General features: G+C 49.0%; 1 protein-coding gene across 1 annotated transcript in view; it reads right to left on the bottom strand.

Moving 5' to 3' along the window:
• Positions 1 to 21,071, bottom strand: part of ZCCHC4 (zinc finger CCHC-type containing 4) — a 399,939-nt gene that overhangs the window by 15,134 nt on the left and 363,734 nt on the right. The window contains exon 12 of the mRNA XM_086964013.1: positions 19,365 to 19,509. Within this exon, the coding sequence (XP_086820139.1) occupies positions 19,365 to 19,509 (145 nt within the window). The remainder of the gene's footprint in view (positions 1 to 19,364; positions 19,510 to 21,071) is intronic.

Raw genomic sequence — 21,071 nt, forward strand, 5'->3', positions numbered from 1 at the left:
GAGCAAAGAAAGTGAAGGCTGCGCATAAGAGGACGAATTTAAGTAGGATAGTTCTCCGCATGAAGATGTGCTACGCACTGGCTACGAAGCAGCCTTCAGAAGGTCTGACAGCCCTTTCTACCATGGTCAAGACTGATAACACTGTGTTGGCGCTAGCAGAGCTTATTCTTGACATGTTCGAAGCTGTAACATGGACATACATTTAAGGAGCACTACTACCCTAACAGCCAAGTCTAGCAGAAATGTTTGGTGGGGGGGGGGGGGGGGGGGCTTGTTATGTATCCATTCTAACATGATGTATCTGCAGATAGAAGTGTCCATTAGAAGAAGAATTTACTTTCCTTAGGTAATGCTCTTTGTGGTGAATACTCTGACTAACTGCAGATTCCTCACTGCCCTCTGAACAGGAGGTCCGTATTCTATGGAGTGGCCTCTTTTTAACACATTTAAAGGTTCCAAGTTAGCATTTAGTAAACTGTATTCAATAATTGCTCAAGCTCTGTGCCAATAGGTGGAGAAAAGAAAAGAAGAAATTGACATCGCACAGGGGTGGCGCTTGTATGTGGCTCCACTCTGTCCGTTTCGGGTAAGTATAGTACGAACACGAGCTGCACGATGCAACCTAGCGATGCATGGGAGCACTGCTTCAAAAAACCTCTGGATCCAGTCTGAAGCCTGGGGAAGATTTTAAGCTGATGAATCTGAAGTTAGATATGGTATCCACCAGAAAAAGTGTTACTGAAGGTTCGTACTAAAACATCCAGTCAGTGCGTACAATTTATTTCAAGGTTAAACCCACTTGCAATCTTCTGGAAAATGTTCGATAGACTTTAAACCAACAAACTATTTCATACATAATTTGGTGGTGAACAAAACATATTTTATGTATCCGCATATCTTCAGAGAAGTCAGATACTCTGGTGGCATGCATTAAATATAAGGAAAATGCTACTTACCAGTATGCATCTGTTCTTGGCATGTAGAGCTGCAGATCTGCACACTATGCATTAGATCGCCACCTGGTGTTGGGCTCGGATGATTGCAGGTTGTTATCTTCTTGGAAGAAGTCTTGTAGTCACGAGATAGGTGACACCTCCCTTGGACAATACTGTGCATGGGCATCGACTCCATCTTTAGATTGTTTTTCGCCATGATGGAGTTAGTAGAAGTAAAAAAAAAAGGATGTCCATGCGTGTGCATCTAAGTAAGATGAAAAACTGGAACGGATACAAGTCCCGGGGAGGCGGGAGGGCGTGTACAGATCTGTAGCTCTACATGCCAAGAACAGATGCATACTGGTAAGTGCCATTTTCCGTTCGAGACATATGAGCTGTAGATTGTACACTATGCGCTGATTGTGCAGCAGTGTCTCCCCTAGCGGTGGTAACCTGTATCCGTTGCAGTAGTTTGAAAGAGAGTTCCAAGGACAGCTTGGCCTACTGCAGCTTGCTGCTTGGATTGCACATCAACACAATAGTGTTTTGTGAAGGTGTGAGGTGTAGACCATGTTGCTGCCTTGCATATGTCCTCTAGGGGTATGTTTCCTAAGAAAGCCATAGAGGCTCCTAATTTGCGAGTGGAGTGCGCTCTAGGAGAAACTGTTAATGTACGTTTAGCTTTAATATAGCATATTTGTAAACACTTTACAATCCACCTCGCAATCCCACCTTTGAAGATGGGGTTGCCTTTGTGTGGAGGAGAGAAAGATTCAAACAATTGTTTTGTTTTTCGAAAGGATTTAGTTCTATCAATATAGAATAAGAGAGCCCTCTTAACATCCAATGTGTGTAAAGCTCTTTCCGCTACAGAGTCTGGGTTTTAGAAAAACACAGGTAACTCTACGGATTGATTTAGGTGAAAAAGAGTGATGACCTTTGGAAGAAATTTTGGATTAGATCGAAGAACCACTATGTTAGGATGTATCTGAAAAAATGGTTCGTGTATAGTGAAAACTTGTATCTCACTTACTCTTCTGAGAGAAGTAATGGCAACAAGGAAAGCTGTTTTCCATGTTAGGAATTGCAGTTCACATTTATGTAGAGGCTCGAAAGGGGGCCCCATGAATCTTGTAAGGACAGGATTCAGGTTCCACACAGGAGAGGGTGGTAATCTAGGTGGGATTATTCTTTTTAATCCTTCCATGAATGCTTTAATTGCAGGTACTCTGAAGAGAGACATATGTTGCCTGTTTTGCAAATAGGCTGCAATTGCTGCCAGGTGTAGGCGTATGGAGGAATATGCCAAGTTAGACCTTTGTAAATGTAAAAGGTAGCAAATGATATTCTGGATGGAAGCATCCAGGGTATCAATTTGGTTATTATTGCAATAAATGGCAAATATTTTCCATTTAGCGGCATAACACGCTCTGGGAGTAGGTCTCCTAGCCTCTTTAATGATGTTCATACAGTCTGGTGGTAGGTTCAGATAACCAAACTCTAAGGCTTTCCGAGCCAGATCGCCAAATTCAGTTGGTTTGGGTCTGGGTGTCTGATTTCTCCATGGTTCTGTGTTAAAAGGGAGGGTGTGAGCCGAAGCTTTTGATGTGGAATCAGAGAGTGATCTAGTAGTGTGGTGAACCACGGTTGACGTGCCCATGTGGGAGCTACTAGGATCAATGTGAGAGACTGTTGTCTGAGCTTGCGTACTACTAATGGAATGAGTGGGAGAGGCGGAAAAGCATACGCAAATCTGCCCGACCAGTTCATCCACATCGCATTGCCTTCGGACAGTAGGTGTGGAAACCTGGCGGTGAAGGCTGGTCATTTTGCATTTTCGTGGGTGGCAAACAGATCTATGTGCGGGTGCCCCCACCTTTTGAAGAATGGTTGAAATTGAAATTGAAATTGTGTGTGTGTTATAAAGCGCACTTCTACCCGCACCGCAGGCCTCGTAGCGCTATAGACCGCTGGGGAACCCGTCCTGGCTTTCCCTGTGAGATAGTCCCTCCTGGGAGTCTCCAAGGTGAAACCAGGCATCCCCGGCGTTTGTGAGGGGCCGTTGTGGAGATGGGGCAAGCTAATGCCCAGAGTTGCCGAGTGTGATCTCTGGTTGGAGTAGGCACCAATGCGAGAATTATCAAGTCCGCTGATCCTGGTCCGAGACCCTGCCGCGTCGGGAATCGAACCCTGGTCCCGGGCCGTTCTCTGCTCTCGGGTCTGCCGCCTCTAACCAGTGAGCCACACCACTCCACTGGTTGAAGAACTTGCGGATGTAGTTGCCATTCGTGAATCTGTTGTGACTGCCGACTTAACAGATCTGTTATCTGATTGTGAACTCCTGGAAGGTGTTCCACTAACAGATGTATGTTTTGAGGAATGGCCCATCTCCAAATGTTCTGTGCAAGCTGGGACAGTTGCAGAGAGTGTGTCCCCCCCTGTTTTTGTATATAGTACATAGCTGTCATATTGTCCGTCCGGATTAGGACAGCTTTGTTTTGTACTTGAAGTTGAAAAGTCTTGAGTTCTAAGAATATTGCTAGCAGCTCTAGATGGTTGATATGGAACTGTTTATGTTGATTGGTCCATTGACCTTGAGTTGTGTGATGTAAGAGATGGACTCCTCACCCTGTGAGGGATGCGTCTGTTGTGAGCACTACTTGTGGAACAGGCTCGAGTAACGGCTGCCCCTTTGTCAAGTTTTTGATGTTCCACCACTGCAGAGAGCGATGTGTGCGGCTGTCGACCAACACCAGGTCTTTGAGCTGACCTTGAGCTTGGTTCCACTGTTTTGCTAGGCACTCTTGTATTGGACGCATTTGCAATCTTGCGTGAGGTACTATGAAGATGCAAGATACCATCATGCCTATTAGTCTCATGAACATCCTGGCTTGCAGAGACTGTTGATGTTGGAAAGTTTTGACTAAGGCTTGAATGCTTTGTATCCTGGCTGGACTGGGATACGCTAGGGTTGTAGACGTGTTTAGTGTAGCCCCTACATACTGGTGTATATGCGAAGGCTGCAGGTGCGACTTGGTGTAGTTTATTGTAAACACTACGTTGTGCAAAGTTTGAATTGTTTGATGTGTGTGTTGAACACACTGATTGAATGGCCTGGCTTTTATGAGCCAGTCGTCTGAGATGTGCTGCTACCACTGCCAGGCACTTTGTGAATACACGTGGTGCCGTTGTCACTCCGAATGGAAGGACTTTGACCTGATAATGTTGTCCTTCCAGTACAAACCTGAGATACGTTCTGTGAGCAGGATGTATGGGGATATGGAAGTAGGCGTCCTTTAAATCTACTGTTGTTAGGAAGTCGCCTTGTTGCAGCAGTGGAAGCACTTGTTGTAGAGTGATCATATGAAAATTATCTGATTGTATATAATGGTTGAGGGGCCTGAGGTCTAGAATTGGCCTTAGTGTTCCGTCCTTCTTGGGAATTAGAAAGTACAGCGAGTAAACCCTGTTCCTTGTTCTTCTAAAGAGACTATTTGAATATCATCTTTTTGTAGAAAAGATAGTACCTCCTGTTGAAGCAGAGTCAGATGGTCTGTAGACATTGGACGCTGCCTGGGAGGGATGGTTGGGGGAGTTGCTGTAAGTTCTAGGCAGTAGCCATGTTGGATAATCTGTCTTAACCACTTGTCTGCTGTAATGGAGTTCCAGACAGGCAGGAACTGTGTTAATCTGCCCCTTACACGAGTGGAATGTTGTGGGGGGAGCAGAGGGAAGTCACTGTTTTGTGGCGGAAGAGGATCGGTTGTTATTGTTACCGCGACCTCTTCCTTTGTTATTATTGCCTCTGTATCCTCTTCTAAAGTATCCCTTGTTGTGATGTGAAAGATTTTGTAGTGTCTGCTCCATTTTGTTTGGAGCCTCCTCTGTAGAAGGAGCGACGAAAGGAGCTTCTAGCTGGTGTAGACTGTAAAGCCCCCATAGACTTTGCGGTGTCTGTATCTTTCTTAATTGTTTCTAGTGTAGTGTCTACTTCTGGCCCAAATAACTGGTTCTGGTTAAATGGTTGGTTTAAAATGGTGGTTTGCACTTCTAGTTTAAACCCTGAAATGCGTAACCATTCATGTCTCCTAAGTATGACAATGGTATTTACAGCCCTGGATGCTGTGTCTGCGGCATCCAGCGCGCATTTTATAGAGGCATTGGAGATTAGCTTGCCTTCTAGTATAAGGTCCTTTGCTTGATCCTTATACTGATCTGGTAGGTGCTCAAGTAGTTTTTCTAATTGATCATAATGAGCCCTATCGTAGCTAGAGAGGAGGGCTTGTGTATTGGCTATACTCCAAAGGTTTGTAGCTTGTGCAGCTATTCTTTTACCTGACGCATCAATCACTTTTGATTCCTTGTCAGGTAGGGGTGCTTCTCCAGAAGTCTGAGAATTTGCCATCTTTCTAGCATTGGCCACCACTAATGAGTCTAGTGGTAGGTGGCCTTTTAAGTAGACTGGATCTGTGGGTGCTGGTCTATATTATTTCTCTATTCTAGGGTTTAATATCCTAATGCGTACAGGGTCTTTAAATACCTCTGCAGCGTGTTTTATGACCCCCTTTATCACGCGAAGAATTTGAGCAGACCGCAGAGACTGCTCAAAGGTATCTAGGAGAAACTCTTCCTCAACATCATCGGAGTGCATAGGGACCCCATGGTAAACAGCAGCCCTGTTTAACAGGTGACCAATACCAATGGTATCTTCTGGAGGGGAAGGTTTTGATGGGTATGACTGCGGTTAAGGAATGTCAGGCACATTTGGGTTTGCAAAGTCCCATATAGGCACATTGTTTGGGTTTGAAAACTCCCATATACCCTCATCTACATGGAATGAATCAGGTTCTTGCATGTCCTCCCCTCCACCCAAATTGTATTCATCATCATTCTGCTGTGAGGAATGTGATGATAATTGGGAATGTACAGGAGAGGTTTGAGGTGATATTTGAGGAGGAACAGGAGAAGAAGGAAGAGAAGTTATAGGAGAGGAAGGCTGCATAGGAGATGTTGCACAGTCCTGTTTCTTGGCAGGAACCACAGGTGTGGGTGGTGCATCTGCTGGTCTCTGCTTGTGAGGTGTAGCACCTACATGACCTGTCTTTGGGTCGATGTAGATCTTCTTTTGTCGAGGATCTGGTGTAAAAAGTTCCTCCTGCTCAACCACCTTCTTGGGCGTCGATTTTTTCGGTACCAGGGGAGGTTGTCGTGTGTCTTTAGCCTCGGGAGGTGTTATAACGTCCTGTGGTGTAGTTTACGGTGCCGAAGGTGTAGTTTTTGGCTTTGTAGGCATGTTCGAGGATTTGGGCACCTCGGAATCAGGCTTCGTGTTCTTCGGCGCCGAGGGTTTAGAAGTGGACGGCTTTGGAGCCAGTGCTTCTTTTGGTTTCGGTACTGGTACGTCTTTATGTTTCGGTGCCGGTACTGTTTTAGGCTTTTGTGCCGAAGGGTCTTTTGGCTTCGGCGCCAAGGCATCTTTATTTTTCAGCGCCAATGGGAGAGGCTTGCTCGGTGTCGAGGCACTAGAAGGCTTAGTTGTTTTCTTTGGAGCCGGGCTGGAAGGCGGAGTTTCGAAGCAGGTATTCAGTCTCGACTGGACCCCTTGGGCGGAGTGCTGACCTTTGCCTTCGGTTTGGACAGAATATGTGGTGCAGGGGCAGAAGTACTCACGCGCTGGCTCGATGGAATGGAGTCATCGGAGTCGTCTGCCTCAGATGCGATCTGGAGATCAGGTGAGTCTTCTTCGGGAACGAGGGGAACCTCTTCATCGAAGATGTCCTCCGGTGCTGGAGCTGATCTCCTCATTTCGTGTCGACGGGCTCTCTGATCTCGGATTGTTTTCTTCGATTGGAAAGATGCACAAGCTGTGCAAGTCGACTCGTCGTGTTTCGGCGATAGACAGAGGTTGCAGACCTGGTGGTGGTCGCTATGTGGGAACTTTGCTCATAATACCGGGCATCTTTTGAACGGAGTTCTTTCCATGTGGTGTAGGCCACACGGCGTCGGTAGGCCCAACGGCCCGCGTCGATGACCGGAATGGAACTGATGACGTCGAAAGCATTGTAGTCGATGTCGAAGGTAGTTTGTAGAAGTTTGAGGAATTTCTGCACTTCGAAGTTGCTGAAAATTCTTTTTCTAGCCAGAGCGGAGAAACTTTCATCCGAACCCAGTGGCGGAAAAAAACAATCTAAGGATGAAGTCGATGCCCATGCGCAGTATTGTCCAAGGGAGGAGTCACCTATCGCGTGACTACAAAGACTTCTTCCAAGAAGACAACAACCTGCAATCATCCGAGCCCAACACCAGAAGTACAATCTGCAGCTCATATGCCTCGAACACTAATCTTCTGTGAAATAGCCCTACTCTAACCAGGGTTTCAAATCTAACAACCTTCTGAAGGCAACAGAGGAAATACCAAACTGTTTTCTTTAAACAAAAGATTTGCTAGAGCCCCATTTTGTTCACCCTTTTGCTTCCATCTGAAGCAGTAACTTGATCACTCGCCGCTATTTGCGGTACTGTACACTGATGAAAAAATTGCACTCAAACTTTCTTTAGGCGAACAAGGAGGAAAATAATCAGAAAGAAAACTGCTCACAACCATCCATGCCCTCAAAAATAAAGCAGACCAAAACAACACCTGCCAAAACATCTTGGACAAACCTTGTTCTCAAAAAATACTTGAGGTGGAAGCAAACATTTTAAATGCATCTTTCATGTACTCATGGTGCAAAGTGCAATAAATAACACACCCCAAAAAAAGACCAAGAACTAACATATAGAAATAATCTGAAAGAGACTGTTAGTTGTAGATTCCTTACCTTAGAATTTCTCCCAGGCATCAGTTTGGATCCTGAGATTTTTCTCTAGAAGTACCCCTGCGCATCGGTAGGTTGCGTTAGTCGACTCTGTGTCTGTCATCGGCACTGTGGTCGCCGGGATGACGTGCCTACTTAGACCCCGCCCCTGTGCGCTGACGTCAGTTCTTTCCTTTTCTGCGCCAGCCTAGTGCAGGTCCAGAGAGCTACCCCTTGGCCATTTTCTGCTAGTTTTTTCACTATGTTTGTCAACATCTTTTTCCAGACTTGGGCTCCTGGTGCGCGAGGGATGTACCGACGTTGGACCGGTTTCATGCCCTACAGGTCCTGCCACAATATGATGTCGGTGATGGACCCGCACCTCATGTGCTTGTGGTATCTGATAGAGACCACTAGCCGCAGATTCCTTCACGAAGAATCATCCCCAGGTGTGAGACTGGATCCAGAAAAAAATCTTTTTGGCCACAGCATCCCTGAGCGCCCGGGGGAGGGGACCACGCGACTCAGCCCCTGCGTCATCCACGCACATGACATGACATCAGCGAGGCCAGATAAGTCCCACCCCGGCGCGCCTACGTCAGTTTCTTTCCTTTTCCGGATCGTGCTCAGGGCCTGTTAGGCCTTTCCCTTTACGCTATTGCGTGTGTGTGGGACAGTGTACGAATGCCTTCGGGCTTGATGTCGGGTACAGATCCTCACCCCATCTGCAAGTAGTTTTTGGGGAAACACCACGACTCCACTGATTGTGAGGTGTGCCAGCAGATGAAACCGAAGTCCCGCCGGATGAAACATTTCTATCAGCTCGCATGTCCAGGTCGGTGTCAACACCCCGCCCGGCCCCTGCAGAGGGTTCTCAAACCCGCTACTTCCCTCGTTGACATCGTCCCTCTCCCAGGCCGCAAGAGCATCGCTCACCTGTCGGTAACGGTCACAGTTTGTCCCCGAGGGTTGGTTCCCACCCTGTTGGGGGTACGGCTCTCAGCGGGTGGTGCGGCCCTGCATGTCATCCCCTTATCCGCCGTTTCCAGGTGTGGGGGCGACTAGAGCCCAGATGGAGACATATGCGGCGGCTTTTCAGGCTTCACTGGCTTCTTCTCCTCCAGGGACGTCAGCGGATCCCTTGCAGTGTGCAGGACCCTCCGTGGCATCGCCGGCGGCTCCGGCACCGACTTGCTCGGATGCAGGTTCGGAGGATGTGGTGACATTGGGGTGCCACCCTTCGGGGGTCCCTCCTTCGGACCACAGCACCTCTGCTTCGCCGCAAACTCCAGCTGGAGTTTCTCTGGTGTCGCGGGAGGTCGCCAGGGCTCGGGACACCCCGGCCCCCCCCCCCCGCGAGCCCCTCTTGGTCATCTGGACAGGTGGCGCTCTTGTCTGAAGCCGAGGTGACACCGCTTCGGCGCCGGCAGCTGCTGGCCCTGGCAGCACCACACGGGTTGGCGGAGGACCTCCTCGTACCGTCACGGTTTGAGGGAGGTGGAGGACTCCCCGTCTTTCCCCGGGTCCCTCTCGTCCCTCCACGCAGGGGGCTGCCTCGTCGGAGGTCAGGTCGGCCTTTGCTGCCCCGACTTCGGCCCAGCGCCGGTCTCCTGCGCTGTAACAGAGGCCATCCCGGCTTCTCCTCCGACTTCGGGTCATTGACTCGTCTCGGAGAACGTTCGGGAACGGCTGGTGGACCTTCCTTCCGATGGTGCTCTTTTGTTCCACGCCCCTGCGGACTCGGCCATTCAGAAGTTCTTGGCGGGGCTTCATTCTCCTCCTCCTCTTTCTTCTTCTTCTCCCCCTCAGTGACCTGTGAGTTGATCTGGTTATTGGAGGTTTTCTTCCATTGGGGCGGGTCGCCCCAGTTGTGTGTTCTGTGTGCTTTGTGGCTACTCGAATCCTCTTTGTTAGTTGACTGTGGTTTTGTTGGCCGCTGGCCGGCCCTTCCTCACTGTTTGTTTTTACTTTGGGTTTTCTACACCATGCTGGCCTTGAGACTAGGACTGCTGGTTTTTCTCTCTGGCTGCTTGACAAGCCTTCTGCAGGTTTTTCTGCAGGTATTTTCTGTTGTCTTCTGCTGCGGGCGTTGTTCCCAAGAGGTTCCAATGTTTTGGGACGTAACATGCCCTATGTGGGGCAGTGGTAGCTGCTATATAGCTCTGTTATGAGCTGGGGAGTAGTAAACGCCTTCGGGCCTCTGTTCTCTGTGGCGTTAAGGTATGTTGCAGTTGCAATCCTCTTGCTGATGGCTTGGGATGGCTTAAGTTGCGCCCCGGGGTGTCCTTCTCCGGGGTCACTGTGCTGTTCGCCTGGACTGGCATGCTGTCTGCGGGCAGGCATCTTGGCTCTGCCTGGTTCCACTTCTTTTTGGCCTGTGGGTGCGGACTCCTCCCTGGAGCGTGTCCGGACCCTTCTTGCCTTCTTGCTCTCGGTCTTCGGCTGGTGTCTGGCTTGCCCCGAGCGCAACCTTCCACGGTGCTCTCAGCGTCTGGCTGCACTTGCTGGTGCTGACCTACTGTTTTTCCGCATCATTGTGCCTTCCTGGCGATTTGGTGGGACAGTCATCCTTGCCTTGTCCACTCCTTCCAGTGGGCCTTGCACTCGGTTCTACCTCTCCTCCCTGTAGGATGAGATGGTCCCTGAGTTCTTGTTCCCTTTCGGGTGCAGTCTGTCCCTTCGGGGCGCTGGACGGTTCTTCCTGGGTGACCTTGAGCTGCCCCTTTTCGGCTTCTGCCTGCTTATTGCGGACAGTGCTGGTCTGTCTGGTCTATGTCTTCTGGCTGTGTTAGGCTTGGCGGCCATCTTCACTGGGTGTGTTTCCGGTGGGGGGAGGATTGCCTTTGCTCTGCCAGCTCCTTGGAGTCTCTAGGTTGTTCTTCTCCTTCGGTGCTCCTCTTCCTTGCTTGGCCTTGAGCGGAGGTTTTGTTGCCTTGTATGGGCATGGGGTGCTTTGGCCTCCTTTCTCCTTGCCTTGTTTCCTCTGCTGAGTGGGGACGGGCTACTTCTCTTTTCTTTTCCTGCATCCCCTTCGGGGTTGGTGGTCTTCTGCTTGCGGGGGTTACCCTTGCCTGGTGGATGGGGCTCCTCGTGCTGTCTTTGGGACTCGGCCCTTGTGGGACCCTCTGTTATGACCAGGCTGGTGGGGCCCTCTCGCAGACCCTCCTTCCCCTTGGGTATGGCTAAGGTATCTATTCTACGTGAAGGAATCTGCGGCTAGTAGTCTCTATCAGATGTACGAGTTACTTACCTTCGGTAACGATGTATTTGGTAGAGACGATTCTAGACGCAGATTCCTTCACGGCCCGCCCTTTCTCCCCGTTCTGCGAGGACCCTTTGGCTTGGTCTTCTGCATTCGCCTCCGTGTGGGTGGCTATGTCTTCAGTGCATGCATTCTGTTGCTCTTTTCTGGCAGGATGTTCGTCCTGTTTATTTGTTCCTTTCTCCCCTTTTGGAGCTTTGAAGGATCGGTTTGTAGGTACTTCTGTACCTTTGTGTTCTAGTTGCCCCAAGTTGGGGCCTACCTCCCCTTCTCTTGTCCCTTTCTTAAATAGGGGTCCTGGCCCCTCTGCTATCGTCTAGGTTGGGGTCTTTTGGTTTGGCCTCTGTCCTTGTTCCTTATAGGGGTTGTCACATTCTGTGTTGGGGCTGTCTGGGAGTCTTGTCGTGCCTTGTTTGTCCCAAACTGGTTCCCCTTCATTGTAATTGGTTGGGGTTGTGGTCCTGTGATATATGTTTTCATGACACTTTTCATGTGTTCTTGATCCAGGGGGGGCTATCTTTGTGCTGGCAGGGTTGCTGTTCATGGCTATGCTCTGTTCTTTATTCTTTTCCCTGCCTGGGGTCCTGCAGTGTTTGGCACTGCTCCTTATGATGTTGGTCCCCACCATTCCTTTTTTCTTTCGCACACTGTTCCTATACTCTCACAGTTTTGTCTGATGGCTCCGTGTTGTGGCGCGGAAAATTTCTCTGAAGAAAACTGGCGTAGACGCGCCGGGGTGGGACTTATATGGCCTCGCTGACGTCACGTGCGCGGACGACGCCGGGGCGGAGTTGCATGGTGCCGCCCCCCCACCCCCGGCGCGCAGGGATGCTGTGGCAACATATATTTTTTGCCAGATCCAGTCTCACGCCTGAGGATGATTCTATGTGACGTAATCTGCGGCTAGAATCATCTCTACCAGATACATTGTTACCGAAGGTAAGTAACTCTTACGTCTGGAGTGCACCAGAACCCTAAGTCGTGCTCAGACTGCCGGGTCATGCACCCGAAGACTTTGCAGGAGCGGTCCCGAAAGTTGTTGGAGGCCCGGCGGTCAGCTTCGCGTCGTTACCGGTCTTGTTTGAAAGAAAGGTCTTGAGACCGTTCATGGAGCCCCCAATCCTCGTTGCATTCTAAGTCTCCGAGATCTTCGGGGAAGTCGAAACACAAGGAGAAGGTGAAGAAACACACGCGCTCTTCACCTTCTCCCTGACAGTCGGCTGACACGACATGAGACTCGGAGCGTTGTCGCTCAAAGGCTCCGTCTCCGGTGCTTGCCTCAGTGACGACTCTGCACCTCTCACCCTTTCCAGGAACTAGAGCGTCCCCTGCCCAACGTTGGCAAATCTACAAGGCCTTACACCTTGTCTTTGGGCAGCCCGACTCTGACAGCGCACCTTCTGGCCCTGCTGAGCGGGTCAGGGGTCCTGGGCCTTTGATGCCGGTGGCTCAGCCTCGGCACCGGTGGACCCCTGGCGATCCAGGCCTGGATCCGGATCGACACCGGTCACTGTTACTCGACCTTCCCTGGAGCCGATCCCAGCGACGACGACGGCGGTGCCGGCTGTGCCCCCGGCTGATGCCGGTCCCATCCTCATCCCCGATGGACCTGGACCGTTTTTCCCCTGTGCCTCCCTGATGTTCCCTACCAACCAGAGAGTTGTGATGAGGACTGGGAGGGGTCGCTGGACCTTTTAACTGACCAGCTAGCAGAACCGGACTGGAGAGAGGACCTGGGTGATGCCAGTGGTCTGGACACCTCTCCAGACACTGGTTTGCTTTCTCCTTCTACCGTGGCTATGGAGGAGGGAGCGTCCTATGCCTTGGTGGTGAGAAGGGCGGGTGAGGTCTTGGGCCTTGAGTTCCCTTTGGTGGCAGTCAGGACTAACCTCATGACAGAGGTGCTTCAGCCTGAGGCTTCCTCATCGTAACCCCTAGGCCCTCAATGATGTCCTCCTGGGCACTTGGTCCAAGCCCAGCACAGGGGCTCCTGTGGAGAGGACAATTGCCCGCTGCCACCGCCCTGCCCCGGACGACCCAGTGTTCTTGACCCAACACCCTTTCCCTGCGAGCTTGGTGGTCCAAACCCCTTCTTCTAAAGGAGCATTCCCTTCTGCCCCTCCAGATAGGAAATCCAAGAAGCTGATCATCTTTGAAGTGTATGCTCTGTTCCTCCAGCTTGGCACTTCGGTTGGTGATTACTGCGTGCCTCCTGGGCCGCTACTTCCATACCATCTGGCATACGGTCACTCAGGTGGAGGTCTGGGTCCTTCTCTCCCAGGCAGTGGCGGAGAGGAGAGACGCCGCCGAATTTGCCATTAGATGTGGACTGGATACCACCCACTCACTGGGCATAACGATTTCACGTCGGTAGCCCTTTGGTGCTACACCTGGTTGAGGACATCTGGCTTTTCGTGGGATGACAAGTCAACGTTGCTGGACATGCCGTTTGATGGCTGTTGTCTTTTTGGAGATAAATCAGACTCGGCGCTGGAGTGGTTTAAAGATTCTAGAACTCTGGCCAGACCTTTGGGCCTCACTGCGCCTTCTTGCCCACTCCAGCCTGCTTTTCTTCCGTTTCATGGCTATAGATGGGGCACCCAACCATGTCCGGCCCAGCCTAGCCACCGGTTCACGCAAGCTGCCAGCCTCTGTGTGGCCGCAGACGTGGGACCCAGCGATCTCAAGGGTCTGGTAGCCAGCGAGCGGGCCAGAAAACCCTCCACCCCCCGTAACCGCAGGCTCCAAACCTTCCTAATCTGACGTTTCAGGCCCATGAACAGCTAGTTGGAGGCAGGATTCGCCATCACGTCGGACAGGTGGGTTTTGCAAATCGTCTGAAGGGGCTACTCCCTCCCCTTCAAGACTACTCCTTCCTCCAAGCCACCGTCTAACAAATGCATATCGGAGGATCATTTGGCACTTCTCCGCCAGGAAGTCTCAGCTCATTTGGCTAAGGGAGCAATAGAGAGAGTCCCTGCACCGGAAGTAGGTTGTGGTTGCCATTCATGCCACTTTCAGGTGCCCACGAAGAACAAAGGCCTGCGTCCTATTCTAGACCTCAGGGCCTTCAATCGCTTCCTCCAGCAGGAGAAGTTCAAGATGCTCACGTTGGCTCAGGTCCTGTCTACCCTCGACCCCGGAGACTGGATGGTGGTGTTGGACTTGCACAATGCTTAGTTCCATATTCCTGTCTTGCCAGCCCACAGACACTACCTACGCTGAGCCACGAGCACTTTCAGTTCACTGTGCTCACTTTTGGCCTTACTATTGCCCCTCGGGTGTTCACAAAGGTGATGGTGATGGTCGTAGCTCATCTGCGCAGATCAGGGGTTCCATTCTTCCCCTATCTCCACAACAGGCTGTTGAAGGTGGGCTCGTCCCAGGCTGTAGTCTCCCACTTCCAGACTACGGCGGACCTCCTGCACTTGCTGGGGTTCACTATAAATGTGCCAAAGTCACACCTGACTCTCTCTTAGATGCTCCGTTCATCGGAGCTGTTCTGGACACAGTGAAGTTTCGGGCCTATCCTCTTGAGAAGTGAGTCCAAGATTTTCGGGCTATGATACAGATGTTTCAGCTTCTATCCCAGATTTCAGTGAGAATGACTCTGAGGCTGTTGGGCCTCATGGGCTCCTGCATCCTGCTGGTGGATCATGCCAGATGGCATTTGCGTGCCCTGCAGTGGGACCTGAAGTTCTAGTGGCCGCAGCATCAGGAGATTCTTTTCGACTACGTTCAGATCTCAAAGGGAACTGCACCACACCTGCAGGGGTGGCAAACTAACCAAGCTTGGGTCAGAGGCAGATCCCTCTCCCTTCCCCAACCAGATCTAACAGTGGTGACAGAAGTGTCACTCCTGGGGTGGGAGGGCCATCTGGGAGAGCCTGAGATCAGAAGCCCCAGATCTCCGACGGAGTCTGGGCGCCATATCAACCTGCTGGAGCTCTGGGCAATCCGACTGGCTCTGAAGGCATTGTTTCCCTCTCTCAATGGGAAAGTGGTGTTAGTGGTCAAAAACAACACCACCACCATGTGGTACTGTAACAGACAGGGTGGGGTGGGGTGGTGGACCCTTTGTCAGGAGGCTCTTCTCCTCTGGGCATGACTGGAACTTCAGGGCATGACCCTGGTGGTTCAACACCTGGCGGGTTCTCTGAATGCCCGGTCGGACTAACTCAGCCATCGGTGCTTGGTCAATCACGAATGGTGTTTACACTCGGAGGTGGTGCAAGGTCTCTTTCAGCGTTGGGGAGAGCCTTGGTTCGCCACCGAAAAGAATGTGCAATGTCAGCAGTTTTGTGTGTTGGAGTTTTAAAGGTGGCACTCCCTCTGCCTCCTATATGCCTTTCCGCCTGTATCACTTCTGCTGCGAGTGCTCACGAGTGCTCAAGAAGATCAAGCGTGACTGGGTCCAAGTTATTCTTGTGGCTCCGGTCTGGGCACGAAGAGTCTGGTACCCCGAGCTTCTGAGCATGGCCATCAATCCTCCAATTAGACTGCCCGTTAGGGAGGATCTTCTGTTGTAGCATCATTGGACGGTTCTCCACCCAAACCTGTCCAGTCTCCACCTCCTTGCGAGGAGATTGAGCAGGGACAGTTGACAGCTTTCGACCTCCAGCCCGAAGTCTGTAATGTGATCTTGGCAGCCAGGCGTCCCTCTACTAAATTGGTGTAAGGCTGTAGATGGAACAAGTTTGTGGCATGGCGCACAGCAAAGGCTGTGGATCCCCTTTATGCCCCTCTTTCATTTGTTCTTTGGTATATACTTTCTTTGGCCCAGCAGGGCTCTGCTCTGGGCACTCTCAAAGGTTATCTTGCAGCTATCTCTGCTTTCCTTCAGCTGCCAGATTAGCCATTCTTATTCAAGTCTCCTGTTGCTAATAGGTTCTTTAAGGGATTTGGTCATCTGTTCCCTCCATCTCCATTCATAATGCCCCAGTGGGACTTGAATCTTGTTCTCACTTACCTTATGTGTGCTCCCTTCGAGCCTCTTCATACCTCTCCTCTCAGGCTCCTCTCTCAACAGTCGTTCTTGTGGCCATCACCTCTAATCGCAGGGTGAGTGAGCTTCAAGCTCTGTTTTCCAAGCCACCTTTTTTCTTTGTGCATCCGGGCAAAGTGGTGCTTAGAACAAGGCCTTTGTTTCTTCCTTAGGTGGTTACGCCATTTCATGTAGAACAATTTATCACTTTGCCCACCTTTTTCCCACCTTCGGACCCTTGCAAGGGGGAGGAGAGACTTCACCGTCTGGACCCTAAACTTTTGCTGTCATTCTACCTTGACCGCACCAAAGATTTCCGGGTGGATGAGCAACTCTTTATTGGATATGTAGGTGCCAAGAAAGACCGGGCTGTTCAGAAATGTACCATTTCCCAATGCGCCGGTTGTCCTTTGCATAAAGATCTTCTATGCCTTACTGATAAAGGATCTTCCAGTGGGGTTGCGTGCTCATTCCACTAGGGCTATGGCAGCAACCACTGCATTGGCACGTAGAGTCCCTCTCCTTGAAATCTGCTAGGCGGCAAAGTGGGCATCTCTGCACACATCTACCAGACATTACTGTCTTGACAGCCAAGTCCGGAGGGACGGCTATTTTGCCTGTTAGGTCCTCCCTCCAGGACTTTCTCATCTGAATTTTGTTTGCAGACCCTCCTCCGGGGATGGTATTGCTGGGGTATCTATTCTAAGGTAAGGAATCTACAACTAAGAGTCTCTTTCAGATGAACAAGTTACTTACCTTCAGTCACGATGTATCTGTAAGAGACATATGTTAGTTGTAGATTCCTTACCACCCCACCTATCCTCCCTGCTCTGTGAACTGATTCCTAGGGATAGGGAGTCCTATATAGGGCCCAGATTAAGGCGCACCAGTGGTCAGTGTCTTGCATGGATCTGCGCTTCTGCAGTGGAAAGTCGTGTCAGAACTAATGTCAGCGCGCAGGGGTGGCGTCTAAGTACGCACCACAACTTCATCCAGGTGACCACGATGCTGACGATGTACGCAGAGTTGACCAACGCCACCTACCAACGCGCAGGGGTACTGCTAACGAAAAACCTCCAGATCCAGACTGACACCTGGGAAAAATTCTAAGGTAAGGAATCTACAACTAAAATATGTCTCTTACAGTTATATTGTTACCGAAGGTAAGTAACTTGTTCTTTAATCACCGCCGACATCCAATGCATTCCTAATATGCTAGAATGCACAGTTGCTAAATATCATTAGCATTTTAACGGACTGCCATCCTCTCTATAGTGCAGAGACAGTCCAATGAGATGTCTGTTAAGATCTAGCTCACCAGGAGTGCCTTTCCTTCTCTTACAGTTGGAGAAGAACAAAGGCTTGTGCAATACAGCTTTTTCCACATACAATTTTTTCCTGTCAAGTCCACATTGGCAAATGCAAATTCACAATTCCCATGACCTCTATGTCCCTCACCAGTCTTCCCTTTCGACAATCTTTATAAGAGCCTACAAATCTCTCTCAGACTGCCCCTTCGGGAGGATCTTCTGTCACAGCAGCAGGGGAGGGTCATACACCAGAACCTGTTAACTCTCCACCTCCTTGCGTGGAGATGGAGCGGCAGCAGTTGATAGCTTTAGACATTCCTCACTAAGTATATAATGTTATTTTGGCAGCCCTTCACTAAGATGTTATACGCCTGCAGTTGGAAACATTTGTAAAATAGTGTTTAAAAAGGTCTATTGACCCTCTCTCTGCTTCTCTGTCTAATATTCTTCTCTTTATTCTTACCCTTGACCAGCCGGGCTCTGCTTTGGGTACTCCTAAGGGTTATCTTTCTGCTCTGTCCGATTACTTGCGGCCGCCGGACCAACCCTTTTTATTCAAGTCCCCTATTGTAGATAGGTTCTTAAATGGGCTTGTCCATGTTTCCACCTACGCCCTTTGTCATGCTACAGTGGAACCTTAATTTGGTCCTCACATTTCTTATGTGAGCTCGCTTCGAGACGGTACATAATTGTCCCCTCCGGCTGCTTACCATCAAGACAGCCTTGAGTGAGTTACAGATTTTATCATGCAAGCCTCCCTACATGATGACTTTTGTGGATACGGTGGGGCATCGCACCCGTGCTTCATACCTGTGCTTCATTCTTACCAAAAGTGGTGACCCCATTGCAGCTGGGTCAATCAATTACGCAGCCACCTTTTTTGCTCCCCTACATCCCTCTAAGGAATCAGAGTGTCTCCATTGTCTGGACCCCAAAAAGTGTGTTGTCGTTCTACCTTGAACGCACATAAGATTTATTCCACATATTTATCTCAACCTTTCAAGGACCTATTCAACGTTGAAGGGTTTTCAGCACCTTGTTTTTAGCATTGTTAGATAACCTATGTTTTGTTTAACAAGTTTGCTAAGTGGAATACAACAACATTTTACTGGACTGAAAATGTATCAATGTTTTGAGTTACCAATTGTGTGTACGATTTATTTAATTTGCTACTAGATTAACTCAAAGTAAGTGCTAGGGAGGTATTTTTTTGTTTGATTGACTGTTTATTAGACTCAACCACTGCTAGCAATATAAGAGTCTGCCCCCCTGTATACATTGCACCGAAACTTTGAAGTACACTCTCCAGACCTCAAAGACGACACCAAAACCCAGCACTTATAAATGTCACTTCAGTCAACACCCTCCCATCCATAAACACGTGAAGTAGCATCTACTCATTGATCATCTGGAAAGCCTTTTGGGGTCTTCTACAAGATTTATGAAACTGCAATAGACATGCTACAATAGAAGGCTGTACCTTCAGCTACGCGGATGCTCAGCAATGGAATGGACTTCCAAAAACATGGAGACTACTTTTGAACTGAAATATCTTGAAAATGCACCAAAGGACCATGATCTCGTGAATGTGCTTCGCTTCTAACTATTCTCTTGAAAACACCCAGTTTACACTCCATTCTTTCGACCTTCGTCCAATGCATGTGCCTTCCTATAGTTCACTTCCTCCTTTTACTCAGACATGGCTGGCACAGGTAAGAGTGCTGGGGCGGGGCAAGTCAACAGATGACGGATAGGTAAAAATAAATTAAAAAATAAATAAAACCACATAACTGCATTTGCCGTATCGGCAAGGTAAATGTTTTTGTTTTATTTCACATATCCTATTCTCTGTTGACTTCTCCCCCCACCCTGCCCTGCCTGCCCCCCCTCTCCCCTCCCCCCGATCCCCCCCACCGCTCTTACTTGTGCAGGCCGTGCATGTTTTAATAAGGTTGACATTTTAGGACATCTTGTACATAAAGCTTGGGAACATCTCTACTTCTGTGTTTAGGGTTTTACAAACAGTCAAGCAAATAAATGATATATTTTAAAGAACATATCCCCTTAGTAACTTACTGAGAGGGTCTGTCTTTGGTAGAATGGCGCGGACAGTTTCTTTGCTTGTGGTCTCTCTCCCCACAGATGAAGCATCCATCCTTGGTACTGCCACATGGATGACTTTGGAGGGCACATTGATTACAAGAACTGCAATGAATCCAGGCTAAAACACAAGGAATATGAGCAATGTTAGCTTTTGTTCAGCGACATTAATGCAAAGCAACCGCCAAAGTCTGGATTTTTACACTTTCTAATACTTAATGCAAATCCTGTACTAGTATGGTCATTGAGAAACATATGTTTAACACTATCTATTATCCCTTTCCCTTATCCATAAACTGATTCTGACCTGAAATTATTTACAGGTAAAGAGACTCTTTAACTTTATTTGTTTGCAGAAGTAATGACCACAGAAAAAAAAGAGAACTTTACCTATATAACTTTACACCTGTATTTCGCAACAGCTTCACTTTTACTGCAGCTCCTACAAAAGCTAAGTTCTCTCTCAGGAGTATTAAGCTGGATTTGACAGACTGATTTGCATTTTTGGTTTTGTAAATGTGCTATGCAGATTTTTATGTAGGTTTTCTTTTAGGAATAGCTAATGAAAGTAGTTATTTTTTTTCATAGTATTGCAAAAACAGTGCTGCAATTTTAGGTGTATGTATTATTGTTTGTGGATTTCGTTTATTAAGTTTAGGCTTTGTTTGTTGTTTGTACACGAAGCTAGATGGTTTTGGAGGTACTCTTGTGGTAGCCGTTATGGTAAGTCCTTTAGTCACATTGGAATGGGTAGCCCCAAGTTTGTCTTAACACTGATTAGCTTCAGCCCAGAGCTTCTCATACCACTCTTCAGATCTTTGGACATTTGGGGTTAAAGCCTGGGTGCAGAATGAAGGTGAAGGCCTGAGTTAGGGAGCATGCAGCCGTATATAAGGAGAAATATTACTGTACCGTGCCTCCAGGATGTGACCAAGGGCCAGATGTAGGTGGTCAAATACCGGTCGGTAACGGCCGATTTCGGCCGTTACCGACCGGTATTTGGTTCTTGAGATGTAGGGGGTCCTAATTTTAACGATTCTGTGAATTTACAGATTCTGTAAATTTACCGATTCGGTAAAATACCGAATCGGTAAATTTACCAAATCGGTAAATCTGGATGTAGGTGGCACTGAAAACAGTGCCACAGGCCCTTTAGAATTCGTTATTTACCATCAACTACTATTTTCTGGTATAAAAGGGTGGACACCCTCCTCCGGGAGTGGGGACTGCTGTGGGACTATATTCACAATGTGAGCAATCCACTGGCAGATGTATCCATCAGAAGAACAAGTTACTTACCTTCGGTAACGCTTTTTCTGGTGGATATAGTATCTGGATTCCTCACTGACCCACCCGCCTCCCCGTTGTCCACCCTTTATACCTACAATGTTGATATTGTCTATTTTATTTTCAATGAAAGTGTTTTACAGCATTTTTTTCACACTGTGTCTGTTGGTTGCATTCTGTGTACTATGTATACTATATATATTTATGTCAGTCCGTCCATGTGCCTCGAAGGCACGGAAAAACAGGGCGGAATTGGCGTCATCACACCGACGAGGCTCCTTTATGGCTCCAGTCACGAGCGGAGTCATGGCTCTACGACGTCGTCCTCGTCGGCTTGGAGAGCAAAAAAAAATTCCTGAATGCTGCTGGCACAGGGGATATTCACAACCGTACCGA

The sequence above is a fragment of the Lissotriton vulgaris genome, chromosome 3_2, assembly GCF_964263255.1.
Source record: "Lissotriton vulgaris chromosome 3_2, aLisVul1.2, whole genome shotgun sequence".
NCBI classification, from domain to species: domain Eukaryota; kingdom Metazoa; phylum Chordata; class Amphibia; order Caudata; family Salamandridae; genus Lissotriton; species Lissotriton vulgaris.